General features: G+C 38.9%; 1 protein-coding gene and 1 pseudogene across 2 annotated transcripts in view; both read left to right on the plus strand.

Annotated features, from left to right (window-relative positions):
• The window catches only part of NELL1 (neural EGFL like 1), an 823,559-nt gene that overhangs the window by 157,497 nt on the left and 638,588 nt on the right, over positions 1-27,474 (plus strand). For both annotated transcript variants that reach the window (XM_045808610.2, XM_045808609.2), the window contains exons 5-7: positions 4,033-4,129; positions 26,057-26,129; positions 26,743-26,825. In XM_045808610.2, coding sequence (XP_045664566.2) covers positions 4,033-4,129; positions 26,057-26,129; positions 26,743-26,825 — 253 coding nt within the window. The remainder of the gene's footprint in view (positions 1-4,032; positions 4,130-26,056; positions 26,130-26,742; positions 26,826-27,474) is intronic.
• LOC123799509 (large ribosomal subunit protein uL24 pseudogene) lies at positions 11,884-12,332 on the plus strand (annotated as a pseudogene).

The following is a 27,474-nucleotide window of genomic DNA, read 5'->3' on the forward strand; positions in this document are numbered from 1 at the left end:
TTTTGCTGTGTGTATCCCCGTAACCAGTACTGTATCACACACATTGTACACAATCTGATATTGATGTGAAGGAAACCTCATTAACCCAAATCCTAGAATATCAAGTTTCCAGTTCATGACTGCCCGGGAAACCAAGGAATTCATTTTGTTAGCTTTGACTTTTCGTTGAGCTTTTAAATCTAGGTGATGCTAGATTTAAGTGACGGATCAGTGTGCCTTACCTGCCTACCCACCTGAGCCAGTCCACCGAAACTGTACCCCAGGGGTCAGCCCTTCCGTCACGATTGTATTTGGCATGTCGGTGGCATAACTCCCTTTGTAAAAGAGGTACAGATCGGGATGTGAGAATCTTCCTAGTTTATGATGTGTTATCAGCATTAGTCTGTGCGGTACTCCTTTTGTTCATTCATTCGTCTTTCAGTCATTCACTTTTTCCCTCCCCTTTGCCCTTGCCATTCCCTTAGGAAAACACTACCATGTACCTTATGTGAGTCTTCAAGTTCGTAGGTGTCCTTGGCTAATAGATAAAAAATTGTTTTGAGTGTGTGTAGTTTTAGTTTACATATATTAAAGATCCTCATGCTTTTTTTTTTTTTAACTCTCAAAACTATTTTAAATAATTTTAATCTTACAGGAAAGCTTTCAGAATGGCACAAAAAAACCAATCCTACACTCTGCCCAGATTCTGTTTTCTCTCCGCACAGTGTGTGCTTCCATGTGTCTGTATTTATACATATACACACTGTTATTTTGAAACCTTTGAGAAGAAGTTGCAAATATCAGGACTTTACCCCTAAATACTTCTATGCTTATTTACGAATAACAAGGCACTTATATACATGACCAATTCTCAAAATCAGGAAATTGAACATTTATACAATGCTACTATATAATCTACAGTTCAGGTTTCACCAGTTTTCCCACTAATGTTCTGCATTGGATTTTTTTTTTTTTTCCCCTGCCACCAGCTCCAAACCAGGACCCTGTCTCACATGGAGTTTTTATGTCCCTGTGTTTTCTTTTAATCGGCAAATGTTCCTCAGTCTTTCCTTTTCATGATGTTGACATTTGAAAGAGCACAGGCAATTATTTTGTGGAGTGTCCCTCAAATTTGGTTTATTTGCTTTCCTTTTTTTTTATTTCTTAAATTCAATTTAGTTAACATATACTGTATCGTTAGTTTCAGGAGTAGAATTTAGTGAATCATCAGTTGCATATAACACTCAGTGCTCATTCCATCACGTGCCCTCCCTAATGCCCATTGCCCAGTTAGCCATCCCACCACCCACTTCCCCTCCAGCAACCCTCAGTTTATTTCCTAGGGTTCACATAGGATTCCTCCGTGTGGGTATTTATTTATTTTTTAACACTGTTGCTAAGCTCTCTTCATTTTGCTCTGTCTGAATCCAGCTTATTGATTCTGGCTGCTACATGGAATTCTCCAGTGAGGGTCTGCCTCTTGGAGTGAATTGGCAGGGCTGGTGTGGAAGGCAGCAGCCAGCAGATTTGGCATCAGGAGGGGATCTGATGGGGGCTGTTTGACCCCTGAAATCACACCCCTTTGACACAGGCACCAGGTCATTGTCCTGCTTTGAGCTGATGGTTGAGAAAGCAAATACCTGAGGCCCACTGTTTTTAAGAAGGAGCATTGATACTTGGGAAGATAAGGCATGATAGAAAGTTGTTTGTTTGTTTGTTTTGATCCTTCATGCACTTAATAAACAGTGATTAACAGCCTACTCTGCTCATTGGAGCTCACCTTCTGGCATATCGAAAACCAAAAAGAAAGCATTGAAATTGAACGCTCCTCTCGTTCCGACAGATGCAAATGTTGTAAAATGAAAGGTTCAGATAAGTAGTTTGACAGTATTTTCAATGTATTAGTAAAACAACCTCATAGAAAATTATGCTTCTGCCTCTTTACCTAAATACAGCGATTTCCATTTCTTTCTGGTCTCCTCTCCTCTGCAATTCACCACCGGGGAAAATAATTTTTGCATCCTTGTCTCCATAGTTCATAAATAATTTTGCATTCGACTTCCCTCTAGTGAAAATTATTTTGTCTGTACTTTCCCATATTTCATAACCTGCATATTTGTCACTCTTAATGACTGTCGTAAATTATATCAAGGTGATCTATAACTTATCCATTTCACTTTTGTTGTAAATTTGGCTTGTTTCTAGTTTTTTGTGAATGTTAGAAAAAATGCCTTTTAAAAGAGGTATACTATAGCAGTATCTTGGGTTAAAGCGGTTTTGACAGATTGTTTCATCGAAAATTGTTCATTCTAACATGTGAAAGATGTGGCATTCCTGTGGAGAAAACATAGCCTGTCTTCTTAAGGGAGACTTAGATTGCCTTGGTTCTGTTTTGAGCATCCATTTATAATGAAAGGATAATTAGTACAGACAGACCAAAGATATTTAGAGCTTTCTCCATGGAAAGTATTGTCAGGAAACAGCACTCTTCCAGTGCGGAATGAGAATGATGGACAGTGTGGCTAAGCTCCAAGGCTGCTGCGTGACCGCTCCCAACAGCAACATCTGCTCCTTCACTGGCTGTTTCACCATGGGTCGTCTCGCAGTTCTGGCCTTCTGAGAGCCCCTGGAGGAACAGGTCGCTCTTTGGCAGGCGGCAGTCAGTTCCCTTCCAGCTTTAACACCTGATGAGTGTCAGACCTTTGGAAGTACCTGGAACTGATTCCTTCTGTAGCTGCTCTGAGAACTGAGGAGTGCAAGGAATGGATGGGCCATCAGGAGTCATTGAAATTCCCTGATGGTCTCTGTGGCACCCCACCCAGAACCTTCTGATCATCAAAGGACAAGTTCAATTCTCAGGCAAGCTCCTCCTTCCCCTTCTCAGCAGAGAAGATATGGAGAGGCACTTGTTGGGGTGAGGGGAGGCCTTGATCAGCTGGTACCTGGTGGTTGCAGGGTCTGTTTCTCAGGGGAGCAGCAATCTCAAGATCGGTGACTAGGGCTTGGGAGGGCAGAACAGTCGAGATTACTCAACTGTTGAGTAGTTTCTGTAGGTACCTTCAGAGATCCTGGGGCTTTTGCCTCCTCTATATTAGTATTAATTATGTCTTCATAGATCTTGTGAAGATTTTTTTCATATACAAGACTTTGTTTTTTGCTCCCTGAGGGCAGGATTTTGGATGTCTGGTTGGTTGCTCTAGCTCTTGTTGCCTCATGTGGAGCTTGGAGCATAAAAAGTGCTCAGTAAATATTTGTTGATGGGATGATTTCAGTTACTTGGTTTTGTGGACCGAGCATGTGGGCAGCTGCTCGCTTGCTGGGAGGAGTATAGCAGTATAGAAACGGGTAGTGGCTGGGGGCACCTGGGTGGCTCAGTCGTTAAGCGTCTGCCTTCAGCTCAGGGCGTGATCCCAGGGTCCTGGGATCGAGCCCCACATTGGGCTCCTCCACTGGGAGCCTGCTTCTTCCTCTCCCACTCCCCCTGCCTGTGTTCCCTCTCTTGCTGGCTGTCTCTCTCTCTGTGTCAGATAAATAAATAAAATCTTAAAAAAAAAAAAAAAAAAAGGAAACGTGTAGCGGCCAGATAAAGCAAAGCCAGGGAGCAGTAGAGTGCAAAGGGGAGTGCATGGGCTTTGCAGCCAGGCAGCTGGGGATTCGCGTTCCAGCTTGACTGCTCCTTGTCTTAGCTTGGTTGACTCACTTGTGTTCTCTGGACCTCCGCTTTCTCACCCGTAATGTGGATCAAACCACTTGACTCACTGAGTATGTAAGGTTCATTGCTCAGAGCAGACACTTAAAAATGTTACCTTCTTCCTCCTTTCCCTGCCAAAAGGGTGAAAATAGAAAGCCAACAGAGGCCCAGTTCATGTGTCCAAGTGTTGTCAAGAAGTAGATGTCTACATTCATGTTACCTGTCATCTAAAACATGCCATATATTGCCTCCATCTCTCTACACCGGGAGCTAAAGCTGTGAGGACTTCAAACAACACACATAACTTTTGGTTCTGTTTTGAGCGAACTCTTTATTAATAACGGTGTTCTTCGTCCCTACAGGATTTATGAACGTGTGATAGACCCTCCTGAAACCAACCTTCCCCCAGGAAGCAACTTATGGCTTGGTCAACGCAACCAAAAGCATGGCTTATTCAAAGTAAGCACTTCTTTCTATTTCTGCCACGTGTGTTTCCCCCTGTGCTTGGCATGAATAATTGTCCCAACAGTTTTGAGAAGTAGGTGCTTGGAAACTAGACAGAGTTAAGTGACTTGGTCAAGGTCACACAGTTTACTGCCAAGTATGCATAATGTAAATGATCTTTTTAATGTTTCTTACCTAATTTTGAGAGGCTTAAGATAATCTTCAGATTGGTTTCCATTCTCAGAATCTTGGTGTGGCTAGGCAGCAGGTCTCAACTTCTGTGAGCTTTGGTTTTCTTATCTCTAAAGAAGGTAATACAATGACTGCAGTGCTGTACTTCATAGAAACAGGACACAGTGATAAAATGAAGAAGTTAAAAACATGAAATTTTAAGAGAGTCTTGGTCTTCAATAGAAATGGGAGACTTTGGCTTCTGGCAATATGGTAGAGTAGATGTCTTAAAAAATTCTACTTCAAAATGCCTATAAATGCTGGATTAAACAGAACAAAAGTCTTTTAAGATGCATCATTGCACTTAAAGGAAATTCTTAGAGGCCAAATACATAGAGAAAAGTGAAAACCATTACCAAGATGTTGGGAACTTAAGTTTCTTTTCTGTTATTCCAATTTGATTGAGAGATAATTGATACATAACTGTAACTTTAAGGTGCGTAACTGTTTGATATACTTGTATATTGCCTAATGATTATCAGCAGTGTTAACTAACACCACCCTCACCTCACATAATTGTCAGTGGCTTTTTTGCCATGAGGACATTTAAGATCTACGCTCTTGGTATATTTCAAGTACAAGTAGTATTCACTGTAATCACCATAATGTGCATTAGATCCCCAGAATTCACTTGTATTATAATTGAAAGCTTGTATACTTTGACCAGCATCTCCCCCTTCCCCCTAAACCCTCGCAACCAGCGTTCCACTGTCCCTATGAGTTCAGGTTTTTTATAGTCTACATATAAGTGATATTGTGCAGTATTTGTCTGTCTTTGTCTCATTTCCCTTTGCATAATGCCCTCAAAGTTGATTCATGTTGGAAATGGCGGCGTTTTTTCCCCTCATGGTTGAATACTCTTCTATTGTATACATACCACAACTTTTTAAGCCATTCATCTGTTGATGTCTTGGGTTTTTTCCATGTCTTGTCTATTGTGAATAATGTGGCAATATATATGGGGATGAAGTGATCTTTTCGAGGTAGTGGTTTAATTTCTCTTGGATATATACTCAGCTTAATCCACCCAGATGTGGGATTGCTGGATTGCATGGTAGTTCTATCCTTAATTTTTGGAGCAAATTCCATAGTGGTCATACCAGTTTACATTCCCGCGAACAGTGTACAAGGGTTCCTTGTTTTCCACACTTGTTATTTTTCTGTCTTTTCGATGATAGCCATTTTTACAGATGTGAGGTGATCTTTCATTGTCATTTTGGTCTGTGTTTCCCTGATGACTAGTGATGTAGATCACCTTTTCATGTACCTGTTGGCCATTTGCATGTCTATGGAAATTAATCTCTGCCCATTTTTTTTTTTAAAGATTTTATTTATTTATTCGACAGGATAGAGACAGCCAGAGAGAGAGGGAACACAAGCAGGGGGAGTGGGAGAGGAAGAAGCAGGCTCATAGCAGAGGAGCCTGATGTGGGGCTCGATCCCATAACGCCCGGATCACGCCCTGAGCCGAAGGCAGGCGCTTAACCGCTGTGCCACCCAGGCGCCCCTCTGCCCATTTTTTAATCCGCTTTTTTGCTATTGTATTGTGGGAGTTGTTAAATATATTTTGGATATTAACCTCTTACCAGATTGCTGATTTGCAAATGTTTTCTCCCATTTCAGAGGGTGCCTTTTCATTTTGTTCATTGTTTCTTTTGCTGTGTAGAAGCTTTTTAGTTTGTAGATCTACTTATTAATTTTGGATTTTATTGCTTGTGCGTTTGGTGTCCTATCTGAGAAATGACTGCCAAGACCAATGCCAAGGACGTTTTCCCCCTGTTTTCTTCTAGAAGTTTAATGGTTTCAGGTCTTGTGTTTAAGTCCATTTCAAATTTTTGTGAGTGGCGATACAGGAATCCAACTAGTTCTTAGTGTGGTTATCCAGTTTTCCCAGCACTATTTGTTGAAGAGACCATCCTTATTGAATATTCTTGACTCCTTTGTCCAATAGCAGTTGAATATGCAGGGGTTTATTTTTGGGCTCTCGATCCTGTTTTATTGGTCTATGTATCCGGTTTTGTTCTTGTTTTTATGTTTTTTTGTTTTTTTCCAGATCGCTTTGATGACTGTAGCTTTGTGGCATGCATTTGGCCCTTGAACAAAGGGGTTTGAATTGCATGGGGCCACTCACACGAATTTTTTTCGATTAATGCAGTACAGTACAATAAATCTATTTTCTCTTTGGATTTTCCTAACATTTTCTCTCTAGCTTTAGTATAAGAATACAGTATGTAATACATGCTGCTTACAAAGTAGGTATTAATTGACTGTTTATGTGTCCGGTTAGGAATTACAGTCAACAGTAGGTTATTAGTGGTTAAGTTTTGGGGGAGTCTGAAGTTAGCTGTGCGTTTTTGACTGCATGGAGGTTGGTGCTTCTAACCCCTGCATCGTTAAAAGGCCTAACGTAGTTTGAAATCTGGAAATGTGATGCCTCCGGGTTTGTTCTTCTCTTAACATTACTTTGGCTATTAGGAGTCTTTTGTGGTTCCATACAAATTTTAGTGTTTTTGTTTGAAAAATGCCATTTAGATTTTGATAGGGATTGCTCTGAACCTACAAATGGCTTTGGGTAGTGTGTACGTTTTAACAGTATTCTTCCAATCCATGAATATGAGATACATTTACATTTGTTTGTGTCTACTTCAATTTTTCCATCGAAGTTTTGTAGTTTTCATTGTACAGATTTTTCTCTTCCTTGGTTAAATCTCTAAGTATTTTACTATTTTTGATGCTATTGTGAATGGGATTCTTTTATTTATTTTTCAGATATTTCATTTGTAGTGAAGAGAAATGCAACTGACTTTTGTATTTTTTTTTTAATGGTGTGTTAGTCACCATCGTTAGTTTTTGATGTAGTGTTCCATGATTCATTGTTTGCGTATAACACCCAGTGCTCCATGCAATACGTGCCCACCTTAATACCCTTCACCGGGCTAAACCATCACCTCACTCCCCTCCCCTCTAAAACCCTCAGTTTCTTTCCTGGAGTTCATAGTCTCTCATGGTTCATCTCCCCCTCTGTCCCCGCCCCACCTTCATTTTTCCCTTCCTTCTCCTAACCATCTCCCTGCTATTCCTTATGTTCCACAAATGAGTGAAACCATATGATAATTATCTTTCTCTGCTTGACTTATTTCACTTAGCATAATAGCCTCCAGTCCCATCCACACTGATGCAAATGTTGGGTAATCATTCTTTCTGATGGCTGAGTATATTCCATTGTATCTCTGGACCACATCTTCTTAATCCAGTCATCTGTTGAAGGGCATCTCGGCTCCTTCCACGATTTAGCTCTTGTGGACAATGCTGCTATGAACATTGGGGTGCATATGGCCCTTCTCTTCACTACGTCTGTATCTTTGGGGTAAATACCCAGTAGTGCAATTGCTGGATCATAGGGTAGGTCTATTTTTAACTTTTTAAGGGACCTCCACACTGTTTTCCAAAGTGGCTGTACCAACTTGCATTCCCACCAACAGTGTAAGAGGGTTCCCCTTTCTCCACATCCTCTCCAACATTTGTTGTTTCCTGCCTTGTCCATTTTTGCCATTCTAAGTGGGGTAAGGTGGTATATCAATGTGGTTTTGATTTGAATTTCCCTGATGGCTAATGATTTTGAACATTTTTTCATGTGTCTGTTAGCCATTCATATGTCTTCATTGGAAAAGTGTCTGTTCATACCTTCTGCCCGTTTTTTGATTTGATTATTTGTTTCTCGTGTATTGAGTTTGAGAAGTTCTTTGTAGATCTTGGATACCAGTCTTTTCTCTGTAGTGTCATTTGCAGATATCTTCTCCCATTCCGTGGGCTGCCTCTTAGTTTTTTTGACTGTTTCCTTGGCTGTGCAGAAGCTTTTTATCTTGATGGTGACTTTTGTATGTTGATTTTGTATCCTGCAGCTTTGCTGACTTTATTTTAAAATTTTTTTGGTGGACTAGTTAGGATTTTCTATATGTCAAGTCCTATCACCTGCAAACAAAGACAGTTTTACTTAGTCCTTTCTGATGTAGATGTGTTTTATTTCTTGTCTGATTGCTCTGATGAGGACTTCTATTACTGTGTTGAATAGGAGTGGTGAGAATGGGCACCTTTGTCTTGTTTTTCATCTTAGAGGAAAAGCTTTTTAATCTTTCACTGTTGAGTATGCTATTATCTGTGGGCTTGTCATACAGGGCTCTTATCATGTTGGAGTATGTTCCTTTGCCCAATTTTTTGAGTCTTTTTATCATGAAAGGAAGTTGTATTTTGTCAAGTGCTTCTTCTGCATCTATGAGATGATGGTATGATTTTTATCTTCCATTCTATTGGGGTGTGTCACATTTATCGATTTGCATACGTTGAACCATTTTTGCATTCCAGGGATAAATCTTGATTATAATGTATGATCTCTTAATGTACCCTTGAATTCAGCTTGCTAGCATTTTAATTTTTACATTTATATTCATCAGGGTTATTAGCCTGTAGTTTTCTTGTAGTAATACCTGATTTTGGTATCAGGACAATGTCCTTAAATTAGAGATTTTGGGAAGACTTCCTCATTTTTTGGGTAAGAGTTTGAGAAGGGTAGTTGTTAAATCTTATTTAAATGTTGGGTAGAATTTGCTGATGAAGTCATATGATTCTGGGCTTTTCCTTTAAAAATCAAGGTATAATTTACATAGAACAAAATCCAGCCCTTGAAATATACAGTTTTGAGTTTGGGAAAATTGATAGAGTCATGTAAATACCATCATAGTGAAGCTAAAGGACTATTTCGTAACTTCCAAAAATGCCCCTGTTGTAATGCTTTTGATTCATCTCCTCATCCTCAGTGTCCAGCAACTACTGATCTGTTGTCTGGCCCTATAGTTTTGCCTTTCCCAGAATCTTCTATAAATCATGTATGTATTTATGTTGCGGTTCACCCATCAGTAATTCAGTCTTCTTTGGGTCCTCTAATTCTATAGTATGGAGGTACTACAGTTTATCCATCCCTCAATTCATGGACTTTTAGGTTGTTTTGAGATTTGGGCACTTATGAATAAAGCCACTAAAAATACTCACAGGTTTTTGTGTGAACACAAGTTTTCTTTTGAGTATGTAGAAGTGGGATTGCTGGGCTGTATATGAGTGTATGTTTAACTTTATAAGAAAATGCCAGTGTATTTTCTAAGGTGGCTGTATGATTTTGCAATCCCACAACAATGTCTGGAAGTCCCAGGTAGAGCCTTAAATTTCAACAGTCTGTGTGGGATGGGAGAAATGCCTTAGAGCTCATGAAACATTGAAAGATGGGACAGAAACTTGTAAAACAACCTAGAAGACTACAACTCCAGCAAAAGGAGAGACAGAAGAGTCTACTACTTAGCCATGGGAATCAATCTAGTAGCTAGCGTTCTCTACCTCAGTTTCACATAGGAAAAAATAGTTTCCTGGGGAGAATTTGAAACCATAGCCCTGACATCATTCAGCCTTGAAATTTGGATTTATTTTGTCCATGAAGCTCAAGAAATTAACTTAAAGTGGTCCTTGGTTGGGAATCTTGGGATTCTGGATGAAGAAAATTACCTTTGGGGAAGGTTTTCTTCTATGCAAACCTAACAGGGTTTGCATAGTTTAAGTTCATGCAAAGAGGATTTTTAAGCCATCATGAGTGGGAGTTTGAAGGAGCCATAATAAATTAGCCTTCAAGGGGCTGCAGAAATTGGAATTACAAGATAAAGAATTATGAAAATCCTGATGTTTTAAAATGTTTAAAGAAACAAAGCAACAAATGTGTGAGGACTAGAGAGTATAAATATGATGAGGGAAAACCAAAAAGAACTTCCAGAAATAAGAAATATGTTATTGAAGTGAAAGAAAAATCCTCAGTGAACCCGCTAAACAGTAGATTAGATACAGGTGGGGAGAGCATTTGTAGGAGAGAAAATATTGTCAAAATAATTACCCTAATTATAGTGTGAAGATAAGGAGAAGGAGCTAGGAAAGAGCTTGTAGAGAAGAACCACAAATATAGAAAAAGATATGATAGATGTTTTTACTGTGTGTATATTCATACATGTATATTTGAAAATTCCAGAAGAGATTATAGGTACTATTAGAAGTATGATGGCTAAGAATTTTCTAAAATTGATAAGAGAGATCAATTCTCATTATTGCAATAATGTAGTCAAAGTGTTATTAGCTATTGCTATCTCTCAAGAAACTTAGCTGTTTTTTTAAGCTTCTGAGTTCTTTATTTAGGTCACAATTCTTCATGTTGATTAGATGATTTTTCTGGTCTGGCCTGGCCCTGATGATGTCTACCAGCGTCTCGTGTTGTCGGTGGTCATTGGCAGGTCAGCAGGGGGCGGGATGATTTAAGATGGCCTTTTCACATCTCTGGTAGTAGGCTGGCTGTTGACTAGTGTACCTCGGTTCTCCTTCATATGGTCTCTCATGCTCTAGTGGCGTAGAGGCTACTTCACATGGCAGTCCTAAGATTCCAAGTGTAAGAAGAGAGCAAGCTCTAGTGTATTAGGGCTTTTCAAGGTTCGGCTTGCCTTGTCACGTTTGGACAATAGTCCAAAGCAAGTCATAACCAAGAGCCAAACTCCTAGTCAAGGGGTAAAGAAATAGACTCCATCCCTTAAAGGACTATTCTGCTGTATCACATTGCGAGGATATGGATACAAGAAGGGGAAGAATTTTGGACCATTTTAATCTATTACTCTATTAATCTATTATCTTAAGTAAGATAAATAGTCACACTTAGATATATTACTGGAATAGTAGAGTCCCAAAGACACAGAGAAGATATTAACGGTAACCCTTAGAAGGTAAATTTTCCGCAAAAGAATAACATAGATTGAGCAGCTGGCTTTTAATCAGTAAAAGCAGAAACCAAACAATAATTAAAAAAAAAAATGTTTTCAAAGTTTTCAGGGAAAAAAACTCTCAAATGTAGTAACATATACGCAGCTTAATTGTCATTTGAGAATGAACATGAAATAAGAATTTATAGACAAAACTCTCAATTTTGTGACTAATTGATCCTCATTAAAGAAACTTCGCAGAAGAAAGTCATATAATATAAAGTACAAGGGGAATTGGTAAACAAATGGGGAGTATACCTGAACCTTAATCATTGCTTGATTAAATAATGCCCAGTTTTGGAAAAAAATTAAAATATTAGATAAAATGAGGATGGAGTTATCTGATTTAAAGTACTCTAAGGCCTTGTAGTCCAAAAAAGAATAGAGAAATTGGCTAACTTTTAGACTAAGTTCACATGTTAAAAATTTAAACTAACATCAAAATAATAGAAATATTACTTCCAGATTTAAGTATTTGAGATTTTTTAAGAAGTTCTATCACCTCAAAATAAGGCGAGAAAAAAGTTAGATACAATTCCAGTTCATAATATTTACTATCAAGTGATTTCTACTTAATGGTTGAAAGTATGAGTGCTGTATTGGATTCATACAACTCAAGTCCTGATGTATATTGTTTATATTGAGACAATTAAAGATGCCGTCTTTGCTTTTGTGGCCATTGCTGAAGCTTCAGTGGCCAAAATGAACTTGAGTCCCTTTGTAATTTCTGACTGGAGCGAGAACCGTAAAGGGCATCAGTGCCCCTTCCCACATTTGCAGAAAGCTTGTCTTCCCTCCCAAAGAGCCGAGACAGAAGTACGACGTGCGATCCATGCCCATCTGAAAGGAGGATGAAGGACAGGTGGTGTGAGGACACTACAAAGGTCAGCAAACTGGCAAAATCATCCAAGTTTACAGGAAGGAAAACGGCATTGACAATGAGTGTCGATGAGCAGCAAGAGAAGGCAGAGGGCACAACTGTCCACGTGGGCATTCCCTCTAGCCAGGTGCTTCTCACTAGACTAAAACTGGACAAAGACGGTAACAAGGTTCTTGAACGTAAAGCCGAATCTCGCCAAGTAAGAACGGAAGAGGGCAAATATAAGGTAGAAAGAATTGAGGTGGCTCAGGAAGAAAGCAATCTTCTATAGGACTTTAAATAAATCTGAAAACGAGAAAGGATTCCTAAATGTTGATAGTGAAGTGGTTGAAGAAAAAAAACAGACCAGACTAAACAAAAGGAAGTGGTAGAATGTTCTGGTATTATCACACTTCAAGGCCCCCAGATTTACCACATAATATTACCATTTATTTTTTTTTAAGATTGTTTTAATATTACCATTTAAAAGATGCATACACCTAGTATATAACCTGAAAATATACTTTGCAGCATTACAGAATATCCTGGAAGGATGGTCTTTTCACTACCGGGTCCTTGGTCAACTGAATATCCCTATGGGGAAGTAGCTAATCTTGACCTCTATTGCACACTACATGCAAAATCAATTCCAGGGGATTATAGATCTAAATCTGAAAGGTAAACTAATAAAGCCTAAAAAGATAGCATAGGGAAATATTTTTATGACCTTGATGTAGGAAAAATATTTCTTAAATGAGACATAAAAGTAATAACTAAAAAGAAAAAGGTTGATGTATTGGAATATGTTACAATTTGCAACTTCTTTTCTTTTTCAAAATCCATAAGAGAGTAAAAGGGCATGCCCTAGAATAGAAGCTATTGAAAGTAGTTATATTCTACAAAGGTAGAAAAGGCAAGAAATTCAATGACTAAAATATCCAACCTAAGATGTTAGCAAATGGAAATCAGAGTGAACCTAAGAAAGTAAAAGGCATGAGAAAATTAGCATATAAGAACAGAAATGAAAATAATGAGTAGGATACAATAGACAAGATCAGGAAAAGCACAATTCGGTCATTTGAAAAGATAAATCAAAGTTTGAGCAGGAAAAATTAAAAAAAAAATCAAATATTATGAAGACTAAAACAGTAATCACTAATTTTTTTGTAATGGAAAATTAGAGAAAAACAGGCAGTGTCCTAAAAACATGTGGATTATCAAAATGGACTTTAGAAATGATAAATGGTCTTAGAATCAATAAGGTTTTCTAAAGGATTCATGACACACAGTCTCCATCAGTTAGCTTACAGTGCATAGCAGAGGGACTCGAAGCTTAATGGTTTGAAACCGCTTACAAGTTTGTGCTTTGGCGCTTGGGCCTGGGCTGAGCTGAACGGTTCTTCTATTCTGAGTGGGTCCACTCATCTATTTTTGGTCAGCTGCTGGTTTTCTGGGGGCTGGCTGTACTGAACGGACTTCGCAAGGATGGCTTATCTCTATGTCATGTGATGTCTCATTTTCTAGCAGTCTAGTCCCCAAGCGTGTTTACCTGGTGGTTGATCAGGGCTTCCGGAGCTGGAGCAGAAATGTGCAGAGTCTTTTGAAGTCGAGGCTTGCAACTTACACATTGTTATTTTGCTGCATTATATTGACCAATGCAAGTTATGAGGCCAAATTCAAGGGTGTGGGAAATATTTTCCATCTTTTCTAGGTAAAATGCTACAAATTCCCATTGCACAGGGCAGTAATCCAGCAAAGAGCAAAGGATTGTGACCAATTTTCATAATTTACCGTGTGTCTCTACCAAATAACTACTGGGTTCAGGCCGTTTTACAGGGGAGTTCTATCACATCCAAGGAAATGGTTCTAATCTTATTTGTATAAATTCTTATGGAGAAGAGAATGAATGAGAACACTATCCAATACCTTGATTTCCAAACTGGACATGGATTTTATAAAAAGAGAATTGTATAAGCCAGTATACTTTTGAACACAGATTAGATTAAAAATTCTAAAAAAAAAAAAAAAAAAAAAAAAAGGCGGGGGGAGGATGTGTGGGGCCAGCCAAATCTAGCTGCGTCTATCTGGATATGTGCGAGAGACCAGGTTGGTTATTTCAACCATGCAAATCTATTTTTATCAATAAATTAAAGTGCACATCAAACAGAAATATCTATGGTTAGCTCAAGAGGCACAAAAAACACTAGATAAGTTCAGTACTGACTCATGATAAATTCTCAGCAAAACATTAAACTGAAAGTGTGCATAAACACACAAATCATTTATGTTGAAAATATTAAAAGAATTCCTGTTAAAATCTGGAATCCAACAAGAAACTGTATTATCATAATTTATTTTCAACATACTATAGGCCCTTCTGGGAAAAACAACCCCCTCTCCCCCAAAAAAACCCAGAAAACAAAACCTTAAGGACTATAAAAAAAATATAGTTCTTTACAAATTATATAATTGTCTATGTAGAAAATAGGATTCACAAATTATTAGAATTACTAAGATTGTTCAGAAAGAGTGCTGGATGTAAAAAAGACAAAATCAGTTACAGTGCTGAAAAAAGTAGAAGCAACATAAGTGCAGTTAAATAGAATATTTCATTTATAATACCAAAATTTAACAGTTAAGAACAAATCAAAATAGATGCATAACAATTATGGAACAAATTAAAAACTTTATTAAAAATCATTGGAGAAGACCTAATTGAGGGCAGGTATACTATGTTCTTGGAGAGGAAGGCTTAAAAATGTCACTTTTTCCCAAATTGATTTCTAGATTGAATGATGTAATAAATTCCCAACAGGATTTTATTTTCTGACAAAATCTACAAGCTGATTATAAAATTCATAAGCGGTGGGGAGGGGGGGGCGCCTGGGTGGCTCAGTCGTTAACTGTCTGCCTTTGGCTCAGGATGTTATCCCGGAGCCCTGGGATTGAGCCCCACATCAGACTCCTCTGCTGGGAGCCTGCTTCTTCCTCTCCCACTCCCCCTGCTTGTGTTCCCTCTCTTGCTGGCTGTGTCTTTCTCTGTCAAATAAATAAATAAATAAAATCTTTAAAAAAATAATAAAATTCATATGGAGGCGCCTGGGTGGCTCAGTTGTTAAGCGTCTGCCTTCAGCTCAGGGTGCAATCCCAGGGTCCTGGGGTCGAGCCCCCTCATTGGGCTCCCTGCTCCGCTGGGAGCCTGCTTCTTCCTCTCCACTCCCCCTGCTTGTGTTCCCTCTCTCGCTGGCTGTCTCTCACTCTGTCCAATAAATAAATAAAATATTTTAAAAAAGTAAAATTCATATGGAAAAGACAATATTTCTGAAGATGTAAAAGGAATGACTGTTTCTTTGAGATATGAAGTCTTATTATATAAGGTTAGAACAATCAATAGAGTTTGATAGCCATGTAAGGATTGTCACATGAACCAAGCTAATAGTATGCAGAGGCCAGGAAGAGACTTTATATGTAAATACTTGGAAACTTGGTACGTAACTGAAGTGGCATTCCTGATCTATGAGGAGAAGATGTATTCCTCAATAAATGGTTAGAAAATCATTGATTTGAATACTTCATGTATATACTAATTGCTGTAACTGATTTTTGTGTATAGTGTCAGGAAAAGTTTTAATATATTTGGAAACAATACACAAAAATCAGTTAGGATTACAATTGAATTAAATACCTGAATGTGAACTTTGTGAGTGTCAGAAGACAACATGGGAACCATATGTTTATGATCTCAAGGTAGAAAAGAATTTAAGCAATAGTAACTATAAAGCCGTTAAAAATAATATTGAGAAATTTAATATACAAAACAAGATTAATATGTTTATCAAAGATTTTGGCCACCAGATCAATTAGCAAAGAATAATATCCATTAAAGAAATGCTAAAATCAATAAGAAGCTCATAACTGAATCAGAAATCAGGCAAAAGATACAAAAAGGCAGTTTTCCAAAGTGGAATAGCCAATGAATTTATTAAAAGGAATTCAATTTCAGTTGTTATTTCAGAAATGCAGATTAAAATAATTATAAAATACCATTTCTTACCCATTAGCCTGGCGAAAGTGAAAAAGAAAATCTGATGGTCAGTGTGGGGGAGGTTAATCGAGCCACTGTGGTGGAAACTTGAATTGGCAGAGCCACTAAGAGGGGAAACTAGGAGTTTTTGTAAAAAAATTTAAGGTGTGTGTATCTCATGACACAGGACTGCAACCTCTATACACATTGAAGAAACTGTTAGTCATGTACTCAAGAAGTTATGATGTACAGTCATCATCACAGGAACTTTTACTTTCAAAAACTTGGGGGGAAAGTTATCAATCAATAGGATGATGTTTAAATTGTAGTAGAATCATAAACACTAAAATTAAATGAAGTTGCAGGAGAAAACTAAGATATGAAATAATTTAAAAATGCAGGACATTTCAGGGGTGCTTGGGTGGCTGAGTCAGTTAAGCGTCTGACTCTTGGTTTCTGCTGAGGTCATGATCTTGGGGTCCCGACATCAAGGCCCGGTCAGGCTCTCCACTCATCGGGAAGTCTGCTTTCCTTTCTCCTCTCTCCCTTTGCCCCTCTCCCTACTTGTGCTCTCTCTCTTTCTAAAATCTTTAAAAATATATAAACCATTTCAACATATTGCGTATTTATACATCCACATATGCAAAAAGATAAAGACATGGGAATAAGCACTAAAGTCATAAGTGTTCACTTCTAAGAGGAAGGAATGGAAATTAGGGATAGACGCTCAGAAGGCTTCAACTATAGTGATATTTTAGTTCTTAAGCTTGTGGTATATTTATAGGTGTTTGCTTTTTTTGGCTTTCAATTCTTTTGTCATAAATACTCAAACATGTCATTTTCAGGGTGATAACTCCTGTATTTATGTATATGTATGTACACATCCATACCCATCCACACCCATATTTGCACACACATGGCTTTTCCATTTTCCCTTATTTTCCAAGTTTCTAAGAATCAACAAATTTGTCCAGATGTTTTAGTTCCAAACTGACTCACATTTGATGCTCTTTCTTGTTGTGTAAGCTAGTTAATTTTTGGTGAAGCTACACTTTTCTTGGGGGCCTTGGGTCTGTAATGAAGTGTACCCCTGGTTTCCAACCCCAGAAAGACCTCAAAATCACATTGGAAGACTTTAAAATTCAAACTCCTATGTCTACCTTGACTACTCGTTGAGTGAACTGTAGAGCCCAATAATTTGTATATTTTTAAAGGACTTTCTTATTGATTTTGATCGTTGGAAGGCTCAGTTATGAGTGTACTGACCTAGACATGTGTTGATGGTCTAGATTGCAGTTTTAACTTGGTCTCTAGAAAGATCCATGAAATGTAATATATGGTTGATAATTAGCTTCTGTTTTAGTGACTTCTTAGATTAGTGGCTCTCCAAATTTACCGTGCATCTGAGTCTCTGGAAGGGCTTGCTAAAAGATAGGTAGCTGTATGACGGCAAAATGGCATAGCAGGCAGCTCGCTTCCAAGCTTCTGTCCCCCCACAGAAACATCAAAAGTAGGCAGAAATTGTCAGAACCAACTTTTGTCAAAATTTAGGAAAATAGTCAAAGGTTTATAGCAACGAAGTGAATTCTCAATCAAGAAAAAAAGCAGCATTAAAGAGTGGGAAAGCTTTGTGGCATTTCTACCTACCCTTCCCTCATGCTGATCTCAGCTCAGTGGCAGTCTTGATGATGTCAGTCCATGTTCTCAGTGTGGGAGAATGGTCCCTGGTTCTGGAGGGAGCAGAGCAAACCTTATCTACAAATTATTTGATATGTCTGTTCTGTCCAGGAATGCCTGAAGGACTGATACAAGACACTTGTCTAACTCTGAATCTAGGAAAATGGCAGGTGTTAACCTGAAAATATTGCACACATGACAAATACTTTTCAGTTACCTGGGGTGAAAGAGTACAGTTGACACATCATAGACCACTAAAGCAAGGATGAAATGCCAAGGGGAGAGATTCTTTGAGCAACTATGGCATTTAACAGCACCTGTGCTTAGAAAACCCATATGTGTGCCCAAAGCAAGATGCATGTTCAGAAAAGACCAGAGGAACACCCTTAGCTTTGTCTTTGGGCTGATCCCTAGGATCAGTGCAAGCATGGCTAAGTATTGAAGGAGGGAGGCTTCCAGTATATCTCTCCCTCTGTCGTTTCCTCTTTCTGTCCCTCCCTCCCTCTTTCCATCTTCTCTCCATCATCCCCTCCCTCTCTCCACGTTTTCAAGAAAGTCTATCTAAAAACTATCTGAACACAAGCTCAGGGACAGATGTCAGTGACCAGACATGACAAGGAATATAGTCTCTGTAAAAATAATTAGGAAAGTCATTCAACAAGTGCACTATTGTAGCATTCAACGTGAAAGAAAAACTGAACAAAAACCCAGGAAACCCTGGGGAAGAGAGAGAATTCTATCTCTAGATCTCAAGTCACTGAAATATTCAAATAGCCAGTGTTCAAATAAAATCACAAGGCAAATAAACAGCAAGGTATTGCTATTCACAGGAATAAAATTAATGGACAAAAACCATCCCTGAGGAAGCCCATACGTTGGACTTAGTAGATAAGATTTCCAAAAACCTATACTGTGTTCAAAGAGCTAAAGGAAAATGTGATGAAGCACTAAGAAATTAGGAAAATTAGGTTTGAGTAAATGAGCATATCCATTGAAGGGGCAGGAGTTATAAAAAGGAACCAGACAGATAGTCTGCAGCTGAGAAGTACAACTGAAATGAGAAATTCACTGGAAGAAAGCAGATTCGAACAGGCTGAGGAAAGAATCCTTGGACTTAGAGACCGTTGAAATTAACGGGTCTGAGCTGCGGAAAGAAAAATATGTATACAGGGAGTCATATCCAGTTGAAATCATTCTACCACACACTTTCCCACTGTGATGCCTCCATTTCCTTCATCACTTGGTGTGGGATCCGGTGAAGGCAGGGCTGGCTTTATGGGCACTTGCCTCAGGGTGCTGAACTTAGAAGGCCCCATGATCGGCTTCATTCTCTGCTGTTGCTGTCTTCAACTTTTCAATAATTTTTTGAACAAGGAACTCGGCAAATTATGTAGTTGGTTCTGGGTGGAACTTATATATGGGTGTTTATTATTGAGGACACTCTATAGATTGTAAGCTTTATCAGAGTTAGAACTGAGTCTTGTTCAGCAAGTATTGAGAATAGTACCGGGTATGTGGTTCGCAGACCGTACACTCTTAAATCGAACATATCAGCGACATATGTCATTTTATTGGTGGAATGGCAAAGTTCTCTCACGAAGATAATGCAGGTTATAGAAGAATATATATAAAAAGCACCTGACACCTAGTGGTTTGCAACATGTGTCTCGTCCCTTTCTTGGTTACGTAACGTGTTTAATGCTCCCCATATGGTTAACAGTACATTGTAGAAGTGATTGGTGCTTTTCCTGCCTTTGAGGGACTTCTGTTTCAGTTGCAAGCTTGTGATGAACAGGGGACAGCAGTTAGTCCTGTTACTCAGTCCAGCTTTCTGAGCGTGTGATTCCTTGTGGATGACAGGCACCTTGTCCTTAAGAGCCTAGGGACCTGATAGAGGCAGAAAACACGAGGACTGATCCTAGGCTTGGACAGTCATTTTGCTGCAGAGGTGGGTGGTCGGTGGTAGAAGAGTATTGACAATTGAGTGCTTCCTGTGTTCTAAATCTTGTGTGGCCCTACGTATATTATCTCTGTTAATGAGGTTTCACCTGCAGAGCCTACTCATGAGGTGTAGCTATTATCCCTCTTGTGTAGAAGGGGCAGTGGGACTTGGGGTTGAACAAATTGTCAGTCTCACATAGTTTGTAAGTGATAGAAATGGGGTTTAAACTTAGCTCTTCTTAAAGTTCAGAGTCTGTGCTCATTCATTGAAGCATTCATTCAACATATATTTTTTAGGGGCTTACTTATCATGTGCTAGTCACTGTGTTAGATGGTGGACACATTTCACTTCACAATGTCCCATGGAGGAGACATACTCTGTTGTCTTTTCCTGGAGCTCCCCCCAAAGGAACACGTGGTACCAGTGAGAAGTACCGGAAGGGGGTTGGCACTTCCACACCACTCCTCTGGGGAACAATGTGATTCTCCTTGTTGCCAATAAGAGGAGCCTCAAGAAACGGGTTTTTTGAAGGAACCTTCCAAAACTCCCCTCCCTCTTAGAATTTTGTATGTCAGCCAGCATGCTTCTGGCTGTCCTTTGGTGAGATGGCGCAGGTAGGGCGCATATGTCAGTGTCTCTTTATGGAAATTATCTGGGTCCATCCAGTGCTGCGAAACTCTGCCTGCAGAGGAGGGAAGCACCTCTTAGGTGAGACTTGGAATATCTTCAGGCTCTTAATATTTATCTTGTAGAAGCTGCCTCCTGGGTCCCAAGAACCATGCCTGCTTTCTCACTCCACAACTAAGTATGCGTATGTGTTTTCTGGTTAAAAGATCATCATTCTCTATTTTAAATATTAATATGTTACTTCATAGGCAAAGTAAAAGCAAAAGCCTACTCGTGTCAAACCTAATTTCTGGGACTTGATAGGTCTTTATGGATAGCGCAGTAAAAGTGCTCCTGGTTAAAGAGTGAGGGAGGGAATTAAGCTTGGCGCCTGGCATGTGAACCTTTAGCATTAGGTGATTCCTATCAGAGACCCCGAACAAAAGGTGGGGATCTCTTCCCTTTATAATAGCAGCTGTCTGAGAAAATAGCTGACCAGTAATGACAGGCTTATCCGAATCTTCTGATTGTCAAAAGTTTTTCATTATTGAGATGGTTGACTACCGCTCAGTTTCCCTTTAACAGATTCCAAACTGATTATGTGGTGATTTTTCAGAGGGTAAAGAAAGAACAAGTTTAGGTGAATCACAGTGATGCTTGAGTGGTTTGGGTGTTCTTACATAACTTCCATTCCAAAGCCATTCACTGAGACCAAGATAGGCTCTCTGTGTCTGTCTCTTTCTGTCCGGTGGACTCGGGTCTGAAACCTTTCCCTTACCTGGACATCACTGTCTCCTTAACAGCTGAGCTGTCACTGGGAAGTGGAATTGATTACAATTTTTTTTGTGCCACAGCTGCTGCTGTTTTTTTTTTTTTTTTTTAACCTCATCTGGTTCCCATAATTCCACAGATGGTAAACATATGTTTATAGGCACATAGAAAAAGAAGCTGTATTGGATTCCTCCCATCTCTAATTCTTATTTTTCCTTTCATGCAGAAAGTCAAAGTACAGAGCTGGGGAATCTTATACATTTGTAGATTAATATTTCTGTGCATTAAGACTTTGGAAACAGCAGGACAGCTAATGGTATGCTAATGAGATGACAGTTTTTATTGATTGTAATGAAAGTCGACAAGTGTCTTTCTTGGCTTTTATGCAAGCTGGAATATTTTATTAACTGTCTTAAGGGCAGAAATACATAATTGGTTGCATTTTGAAAATCCTCCTTGTGAGTTTCTCAAGTCTTACTTTTTGTTAGCCTGTTGCCAAAGCTTGGGTCCTTGCCAGTTTATAAACAGAACACATCTTCCTCGGTATATTTACATGCCCAGCAGGAACTCTCCCCACCCCCTTTCCCTTTCAAAGCAATTTGTTTCAGTGTTTTAGCATACAAAAAGAGAGAACCATTTTCTTCAATGTAAACAGAGATCCGCAGGGAAATAAGGGCTTTAAAAAAATTAGCATTTGTTTGGTGGCAAAGCTGCTTTTATTTGTATCAGAAAGCTCTGAATGTTAGAAGGTCTTGCCTAATCTCACTTATTCCATACATAAGAGGGTCCTAATGGTATAATTTTTCTAATCTTTATTGCATCTTTGTATATTTCTTACTGTGGAATGAGAAATGTTCTTGGAACAATGGAAACAACGAGCGTTAGTTCCCCAAACAAATACACATAAGGTGTACGACCTACCCGGTGCAAATTTATTTAGTAGTGCCTTGTGAGCTGAGTGTAGGAGGTGGAGGCTGGCAACAGGTGGATTCAACAAAGGAAAAAACATCCATTCCCCCCTTCACCTGTACTAATAATGAAAGTTTATTAATGTGGGCTTTGCACTTTTGGGATTTATTTAGATTCCCAGCTTTTAGCATTGCAGGAACAATGAGAAAATGGATTGTTAAGCAAATTAATAGTGTAAATAAGATTGCAGGGGAGAATATTAAGCTACCTAAAAGGATCTCTTGTTTGCCCTCACCAGAACACTATTTCAGCAAACGGTTGGCATCTAATGCAAATAATTTATGTTCGGTTGATTAAGTATCTCTCTGTTAAAGCAATTAAGATAAAACCTCATTTTGACAACAGGACCTTGTTCTAGCAACATCTTGTTAGCCCATGTAACTATGAGACTTTCTCAAATGATCTATATCTCCTTAAACCCTGTTAGAATAGCTTAGCGCTGGTTTCGGGGTTAGTAGAGCTGTAGTTAATGGCCTAAGATTAAGGTGTCCTTTAGGAAAGGTACTTAGGTTGCCAATGCCTTAGGTTTTTCATAGGTCAAGTGACCGGTGATCTGGCCCTGCATCAGTAGCTCTCTTTGGATGTATCAAAATCAGCCCGGAAGCTTTTTCAAAACATATCTGACGTTCTCCCCAACCTCCTCTAAAATTCTAGTATGTACCCCTAGTTTAAAAACTGATATCCTACATGATCTTTACAGGCTCTACCAGCTCTGAAAATATTGCTCAATATTCTCAAATTCATAGCTTTTAGGAATTTGATGCTTTTTCAAGTATTTATTGTGCCTGCTATGTGAAATATACGATAATAAAAGCTGCAGGGGACACTGAAATGAAAATATGACTTCGCCTTCATTGTGTCTAAAATTGAGTAATTCTGTTGGTTGCAATTCAGCTCCAGATCAGAGATTTTATTCATATATTAGGATTTGGATGATGCTATTTTCACCACTGTGAACTTTTAATGAATAAAGCCTCCTGCTTCTCCTCCTCCCCCAAAAGAAAACCCACAAATGATTGACAATAGAGCAGGGTTTTTTAAAGCGGGACTCTGACTTTTCATTAGAATCCTCTTGGATAGCTTTTAACAATGAAGTTTCTGGGGCCCTCCACCCTCCTGAAACAGAGTGAGAGGGATGACCCAGGAATCTGAATGTTAAACTCCAGGTTTTTACTCAAACTTGAGGTGTTTTACTCAGGGCGATTCTTAAGAAACTCAAAGTTTGGGAAGCACTGCTATGATTAATGATGTGAAATACAGCAAGGGTCTGAAAAAAACGAGATCAGGTGAGGCCCGCTTGTAAATGCCCTGCCAGACTTGCATTTTTCAGTTAAGTGTAAATACATTTAAAGTTGAATAAGAACAAATAGGAATTCTTGTTCTTATTTCATCTTCGGGAGAAGTTGTGGACTTGAAGGAACATTACCATCAATAGAAACTGTCATAGATGACTTTGCTGTGAGAAATAAGAGCGAGCTTCTCTATGGGTTTATACTTTGTAAAACGTCTTTCATTTTCTAAAGAAAACTACATGCTTAGCAAATGCTGCTTTTGCCAAAGGTCCAGGTACAGAAGAGTTCATATGGCAATTCAGTGCAAAACCTTCTTGTTTCTGTTCTGGGGGAGGGTGCTAGGATATATATGCGTGTGTGTGTGCGTGTGTGTGTATACACACACATGCTCAGACTTCTTTGGGTTGCAGCTGGTGTTTGTATAATGTATGGCCATCCTTCTTTTAGTCTAGCATGGAATTCCATCCGTTCAAATAAATTACATTTCCACCTTGATTTATTTGGCAAGAACAAGTATTCATGCCAGTATGTGGGCTGACCCCCATGACCTTTCCTCAGAAACAAATACCAAGTACTTTGAATTTTGGTGTTAATGGGCATTGAGAAGCTGTCAGCTCTTATTTCTGTTTGTGTTCAAGTCAACATCATTGACCTTCACCTAATGATCTGTGTAACACCCCTGTGTGGGTCAGATTAAAAGTGGAAAGGCAGAAATGATGATGGGGGCAGGTGGAAGAAAGGTGTGGGAGAGGCAATTTGTAATTTACAATGTAACTAAAATCAGTAGTCACCTTTAAAAATAGGAAAAGGAAAACTGGTATGTACTAAGTTACATTGCTACTGAGTGAATAGAGGGGATAGCCTTTTCAAATGGATTTTCCATTCATTTTTGGAAAGGTAATTAATACTGTGACAAGTATACTCTGGGTTTGAGTGCCATTTCCATGGCTGATGAAAAATAAGAATGATTTAGGTTTTTCTGATGAACACGTAATAGATGGGCCTGATTTTGCCCGGTACATGTGCTTTCTCCACTTCCACATCTCCTGCAGCGATCAACTGTCCCCTTGTGCCTATGGGTCTGTTTGAGCACTGGAAGTCCTAGGTCCTGGGAAACACTAAATCCTGAGCAGACCTGGGATAGTCGGTTACTATGAATTCACCCAGAGTCAACCTATTCAGATCAGACAGATGATTTCTGATGTGTGTCTCCATTCTCTATAAGGGTCTTTGATGGAAACCTAGAGCTTTGTCTAATTTTTTGTTTACCTTGAAAGGTAGTGAGAGCACGGAAATCTAAAGTGTGACCATCTTGGTTTGAATGCCTATTCCACTGACCCAGAGGTTGAGTGCTGGAAGGACCTTTAGCTTTTGCATCCAGCCTTTTTCCCCCCAGAGAAAGCGACTGAAGCTCAGAGAGGATGGCTGGCTGACTGCTTCAAGTTTACTCCGTTAGCTTGAGATGGATCCAGAACTTGAGCCCAGGCCTCCTGACTTCCAACCCCATGCTTTTCTCCTATTTCTCAAATGTGCTTGAAAGGTGCCCTGGGCACTCAAAGGCATGAACTTGCTTTGAGAAACTGAGCAGCTTTGTGCCAGGGAGAAGCTGATTGGCTTAGGTAGTGCTCCACGGATTGCTCTCTGGAATTCTCTACAAGAGACCACAAATTCGTATTGGGCAGTGGCAGGGGCTTCCTCCCCATGCGGAGGCTGTCTCCTCTTAAAATCACAAATACTGCATCATCTTCAAAGAGGAAAAGGTTAATAAACGTATCCAGTTCTGAGAAAGAGGTCTTATGATCCTGTTATTTCTATTCATGTTTCCAATTCATATTTCATTTTGAAATAAACAAGCAGAGAACAGCATTTGTCAGTTTAGAAGATGAGCACATAAATGTTACCCCCTCTGGAAGACTTGCAGCATGATCTTAGGCCTATATTTTATTTACAGATTAAGCTCAATATTCTGAACTGGCTTCCGCATATTCCATCTGTTCTGTAATCTCTCTTCCGTCAAATCAAGAAGTAAAAAAAAATCCCCTAAAACCAAAAACTTGATGTTCAACTAAAAAAGTCCAAAAGTCAAGTCATTAATGTCATTGCAAGATGGCAATCTCAAAGACTTTCTTAAATCAGGGCTGTTCTTCCAGGCTAAGTTACAGAATTAACACCCCCCCCCCCCGCCGCCCCGCCTTTTACTCACAGTGAGATGTTGAGCAAGTTTTAAGACTCACCAACAAACACTCATGTTACTCAGCAGAGAGCGAATCTTGTATGCAATTCTCTCCGTGTTCATTTTATTTCCTCGACTAAATCAAAAAACTTTAGTCTAATATATTTGTATTGTCTCTTCTCCCTCGCTTAAAAAAATCACTTAAGTTAGCAAAATTTAATGTTCCAGGATGACTAAGGCATTGAGGAAATTTTTGTTTCATCAGTGCTTTTTTGGTTCAATAGTTGAAGAACATTTACTGGTAGATCCTTCCTGTTACAGTGTCATTAACATCCACCAGGGGTGCCTAATGATAGCTTTCTCAAGATGCGCGTACTTTTCGAGATTTCCACAGGAGGATGGTTTGGAGTAGTTCATTGGAGACTCAGGCAAACTTACCTTTAGAGTGAGGATACCAGTATTGTAAAAAATAATGTGCCCTGCAGAGAGCATGTGACTACACTGGGGCCATTGGAACTGGTGACCGTCATCTTGTTCAACACCTCTCTCTTCTGTTATCAAGGGAATCATCCAAGATGGGAAAATCATCTTTATGCCAAATGGATACATAACTCAATGTCCGAACCTGAATCGCAGTAAGTAGCAACTTGAAGCATTTATATATGTCTAATATCATGTAGCTTATTGGTAATAAACATGTCACCCGAAGCATAAAACTGTTGACTTCTGAGGTAGTGGGGATAGGGAGATAATTTATTATTTATACTATATGGTTCTGTGTCTTTGAAGTTTTAAAAAAGCTTATGTGTTTGTAGAATTACCATTGGAAGGTAAGAAAAAGACTACATTAGCAATTTGGGTTCTGTGGGTTGATACAGGAAGAGAGTTTTAATATGATAGTATAAATAGTAAACATTTATTTAAATTGGTTGGCTAAGATATGAGTTTAGTTTCTCCTTTTCTATATAATGATTCACATTTTTCCAGTCACCTCTCAATAAAAACGAGGGCTTAATTTTAATTTAAAAATGTCCTATTGCCTTTTCAGTTAATAGTCCTTTTTTCCTGTTTCTTTCTTTCCTCTTATTAATAAAAGGAAAAGACCGAGACCTGAAATCCTGGGTGATTTCACTCCAATTGCAAAGTAATACTTAGCCAGAAAAGCAACATAGCCAACCAACTACTATTGTAAAAATTTCTTTATTGTATTAGCACTGTATTAACATTTCTTATATTTTCTCTATTGAGCTTGTCCAACTTGCAGTGATTTCTTAAGCCTGGTGCAAGGAATAATGGATTTGCAAGAGCTTTTGGCCAAGATGACTGCAAAAGTAGGTATCTAAATTTCACTCGTGATGTTTCATTTCTTTCTCCATCCTATGTGGAATTTCAGGCGATACACTATAATGGAAACATTTTTAGCCTTGGCATCTGCAATATGTTACTATAAAAATGGTCTATTCTTACTTGAAATAGGGCTACCTATAGTAAACATAACCATTTACCTCTTTGATACTATTAGGCTGTATCAAAATGTTTACTTGAAGAATGGTTGGTAGAAAAAGGCCATATGTATCACTGTAGATTCCCTGGAAGAGGAAAAGGAATTTGCCCACTGGCCATTCAACTAGTAACACTGCAAGATGATATATGGTCAGAGGCACTGCTGCTTAAAAGCTAATGCATTTTGAATGTAAGAATAATTGCCAATAATCAGAAGGGCAAAAGAGCCATTGCTAGGAACAGATTACTGTCACGAGAAGGCATTATATCACTTTTCTAAGATGTGATTCATTTCAGGACTGGTCTTGAGTTACACGGTGGAGGAGGCAAAGTTTGCCTTTTAACACATTCAGTTTTATAATTGTACATCTTTTTCTCTTCTCCGTCATCCAATTAACAACTATCTTTTGAGGATCTGCTGTTTGCCAGGCTCTGTGTCAGACACAAAGGAGGTGGTAATGAACAAGACATGATTTC

This window comes from Ursus americanus, chromosome 24 (genome assembly GCF_024610735.1).
Source record: "Ursus americanus isolate L20-20 chromosome 24, mUrsAme1.1.p, whole genome shotgun sequence".
Taxonomy (NCBI): domain Eukaryota; kingdom Metazoa; phylum Chordata; class Mammalia; order Carnivora; family Ursidae; genus Ursus; species Ursus americanus.